The following is a 3,878-nucleotide window of genomic DNA, read 5'->3' as shown; positions in this document are numbered from 1 at the left end:
CAAAAGCTTTCTCCTCGAGGGGAGTAAGCTCTCCTTCAGGCTTGCCCTTAGTGGCGTCAAAGCATCTCATGGTTGTAAGCCAGAGAATTGCTCTCGCACGCCACCTCTTGTAATTCACGCCCTCGAAAGGAGGAGGCTTAAGAGATGAAGCAAAGCTAACCGGGGAATAATGCCTATAAGGTTTTTGGATTGTTGAATATATTAGCAATTTTCCCCATGATTTAATCAAATAAAACATTGGATAAAACATGGCTAAAAAGTTTGAGATTAAACTAGTCATGCAAATCATCATAGAGTAAAGGAGAAACATGTCTAAACTGATTGAGAAGAGCAATATGTTTGCTAACAATGAACCCGCGGGCATTCCTGCAACCCGTGACGAGGCGAGCGGCGTCGTCGTCGGAGGAGCGCGCGTGTGGTCAGCTCCTATTTCCTCCTATTATTTCTCTCACACAAATGGTATGAAAAGCTCTCCTTATAAGCTGCTCCAACTCTTCTTCAACTAGCAATGTGGGACTAAACTTTTGTCCCACCCCTGCCATGCATGAAGAGGCCATGTGGGCCTCTAGGATTTATTAGGAATTTCTGAAATATTTATTGTATTGGTCCAATATGGGCCAAAATTCCAACACATGCATGAGCGACTTCTGAACAAAATGATACCAGGAGTTCCTGCACACGAAATGCATTTCTTCACGAGCCTCGTTCGTCTTTCTTTCTCACAGTCACAGCTGACATTTAGACAGGCAGGCACATGTGCATTTACTCGGGCACTGTCCCCGTCACCTTGGACACCTTCCCTTACTCGTCTGCTCCGAGGCGTCCGTCATTACGCGTCCCACCGGCACCAAGAACAGCTCTCCCATGGCGGAAGAAGTAGCGAGCAAGAGGATCAAGACGGAGAAGGACCATGGAGCGGGGCCGGAGCCGGACGGGGCGGCGGCGGAAGGGGGCAGGTCGGATGGCGAGATATTCGTTAAGATACAGTCCGAGGTCCTCTGCTGCAGGATCTGCCTCGAGCCCCTCAAGCCACCCGTCTTCAAGGTAATCATCGGTCGCCAGTCACCAGCCGCATTCGGTTCCTGCCACTGCGATTAATTTATTTACTATCCGTGGATGAATGCATCTGTTCTTTCTTCTTACCGAGAGTAGATCGATGTACTCCCTAGATATTATTTCTGATTGATGTTAGGAATAACTTTTCTCCCTGATAGTGGATGTAGCGCTGTAGCACATAATGCACTTCGGCAAGGTGAAAAATTCCTGCCGTTTCCTCTGAAATTTATATGATATGTCAGTGGATCAACAATTTAACATTTCTTTGAAACTAACCTGTTTGGCTGCTGCCCTTCTTGCTACGATGACCAAATGCCCCCTTGTAGAATCTTTACTGTTGGTGTGTGAAAACTAAATGTAACAGTTAGTACTCGATTTCCAATCTGGGTCGGACTGAAATGCTAACTTAACACATATTGCATATAGACAGCAGTCAGGTGGTAAAGTTGCCTGCCATTTTTTCTGAAATTTGATTATACTTGCTCGGCTGCTGCTGTTCTTGCTAGGATTACTAAATTGGCACCTTGTAGGATCTTACATGTTGCTGTCTCAAATCTGAATGCAATTAGGACTCAGTTTCCAATTTAGTGGGTAGTAGTCAAATGCAATTAGGATCTTAACTGTTTGTGTCTCCAAACCAAAAGTAATTTTGCATTACTCAACTGCTAGCAGCATGTTTTCAGTCTAGTAGTTAGTGAAATTTTAGGTTGGTCAGGTTTTTTATTAAAAAAGTTAGGTCATTTAATCTCTTATAATGCACTAGATGATTGACATCCTTCTATTATGAACTGATGAAAGGACTGAGGGCAGACATTCCACAGTGTTGCGAGTAGTACTGAAATGTTAGTTTTGCACATATGATAGCATTCAGGAGGTAAAGTGGCCTGCATTTTCTCTGAAACTTAATTATGCTTGCTCAACTCCTGGTGTTCTTCCTACATTACTAAATCGGTAGCTTCTAGGATCTTACTTCTTGGTGTCCCAAAGCTGAATGCAGATAGCAGTGAGTTTTCAATCTAGTGTGTAGTGTTTCAATGCTAGTTTACCTGCTGTTTTATTATGTAGAATCTTAACTGTTGGTGTCTCAAAATATGAATATAGTTTTCCAATACACAGCAGAGTAACATTCTATTTTCAATCTAGTGTGTACAAATGAAAGTCTAGGTTGGCTGATCTCTTACGATGCAGTAGATGATCGATATCCTTATGTTTCTGCTTGCGTCACACTCTATTCACTTCTGTGTGTTTCTCGAGTTCATTATTGGTTCTTTGTTGCTGCCAAACGTTATACTAATATTCTTGTATTTCTTCAGTGTGAGGCTGGACATGTTTTGTGTTCTGTGTGCATGGAAAAGCTCCGCGAGGTTGGGTCTGTTTTAGGATTGGGCATATTTTGTGATGTGTGTCGCAAAAACACTAGCTACTGCCGTTGTGTCGAACTCGAGCAATTCATCGACGCCATCAAAGTGCCATGCTCAAACCAGACATATGGCTGCAATGAGTCCATCATCTACCACGAGAAAGAGAAGCATGAAACTGAATGTACACATGCTCCATGCTACTGCCCAGAGAATGACTGCGATTTCAGAGGGGCAGCGTGTTGTCTTCTGGACCACTTCGTCACTGCGCACCGCTGGTCGCCGGCCAACTTCAGCTACAACAAACCACTGAAAATATCCGTTGCTCGTGACCACCGGTTCACACTCCTCGTCGGGGAAGACCAAACCATGTTCCTCCTGACTAATACTCTGACGGAAATCGGCAGCGCTATCACCATGGTCTGCGTCCGGCCTCATGAATCTAAACCGAGCTATTCATGCAACATATCTGCCGCTCAAGTTGTTGCTGGTGGAAGAGCCGAAGGGAGGCTTGTGTTCCAGAAGGATCCTCTTGTGTCGAGCAGCTCGCTGGTGGGTGGAGTTCAGTTGGGCAAGTTCTTCCTGCTGGTTCCCCCTGAACTCGCTGATAGCTCATCTGGTGAACTCACCTTACACATCCGTGTTGACAGACTGGCGCCATAGAGATCTCTCAGCAAGTAGTGGTGGACAGGGAAATCTGGGTCACACATATGGGTTCCTTGCAACTAATATTAGCAAGTAGTTCTATGCTCTTTAATCACCACGGACTGAAGTAAGTAGGCTGAGTTTGGAAGAAAAATGTTTCGTTATCTAGCTTGTTGTCTGTAATGGTAGAAGTTATCTGTCCAAACTCGAAACTCATGAGTGTCATGGTAGAAGTTATCTACCTAAATTTACGAGTGTCTTACTAACCGGAGTACCAATTGATGCTCTTGCAACTTAGAACTGTACTATTTGTCAAGTATGAACAGTTAGTAAGATGGATATCATTGTACTAGTATATGATCCTAGAGTTGCTGTAGATGTAATTCTTGAGTTGGTGATTTTTTTTGAAATGGGGTTCACCCCGGCCTCTGCATCAGTTGTTGTACGCATCCTTTTATTAAAACCTGAATATTCAAAGTGTACAAATCATGGATCAACGAGGGTCGATATAAAAATCAACCACCGAAAAATAAGAAGTCTGCTAAGCAATCTAGGCATCTTCTAATCTCTTAATAGGCCGCCAAGTAGTCTGGTAGAAAATATCCTGGGCAACCATTCGAAGACCGTTGCATCCAGAAACCATGCACTCCCGCTGGTTCTCCGGGAGCAAGAAGCGCCAAAGCGGATCCAGTGAACCATAGTGTGAATAACCTGCAAGAAATTAGTAGAGTCATTTTTGTTAAAAACAATATCGTTTTTGCAATTCCATATTGACCAACATAAAGCCGAAACACCGATGCGAATACTAGCTTTATTAGT

The 3,878-nt window shown here is 43.8% G+C and overlaps 1 protein-coding gene across 1 annotated transcript; it reads left to right on the top strand.

The window, feature by feature from the left end:
- The first annotated feature begins 856 nt into the window (after positions 1–856).
- Positions 857–3,354, top strand: LOC124659425 (E3 ubiquitin-protein ligase SINA-like 10). Its single transcript, XM_047197300.1, has 2 exons — positions 857–1,044; positions 2,370–3,354. Exons 1-2 carry the CDS (start codon positions 865–867, stop codon positions 3,075–3,077), a joined length of 888 nt encoding a protein of 295 aa, XP_047053256.1. The 5' UTR covers positions 857–864; the 3' UTR covers positions 3,078–3,354.
- The last annotated feature ends 524 nt before the right edge of the window (positions 3,355–3,878 follow it).

Source organism: Lolium rigidum, chromosome 6 (genome assembly GCF_022539505.1).
Source record: "Lolium rigidum isolate FL_2022 chromosome 6, APGP_CSIRO_Lrig_0.1, whole genome shotgun sequence".
NCBI classification, from domain to species: domain Eukaryota; kingdom Viridiplantae; phylum Streptophyta; class Magnoliopsida; order Poales; family Poaceae; genus Lolium; species Lolium rigidum.
Note: the sequence above shows the minus strand (reverse complement) of the source record. Positions and strands in the feature narration are given on the sequence as shown.

Coding starts and splice junctions, on each gene's coding strand:
- LOC124659425 (XM_047197300.1), top strand. CDS start 865: ATGGCGGAAGAAGTAGCGAGCAAGAGGATCAAGACGGAGAAGGACCAT. Junction 1,045..2,369: donor TCAAGCCACCCGTCTTCAAG/GTAATCATCGGT, acceptor GTATTTCTTCAG/TGTGAGGCTGGACATGTTTT.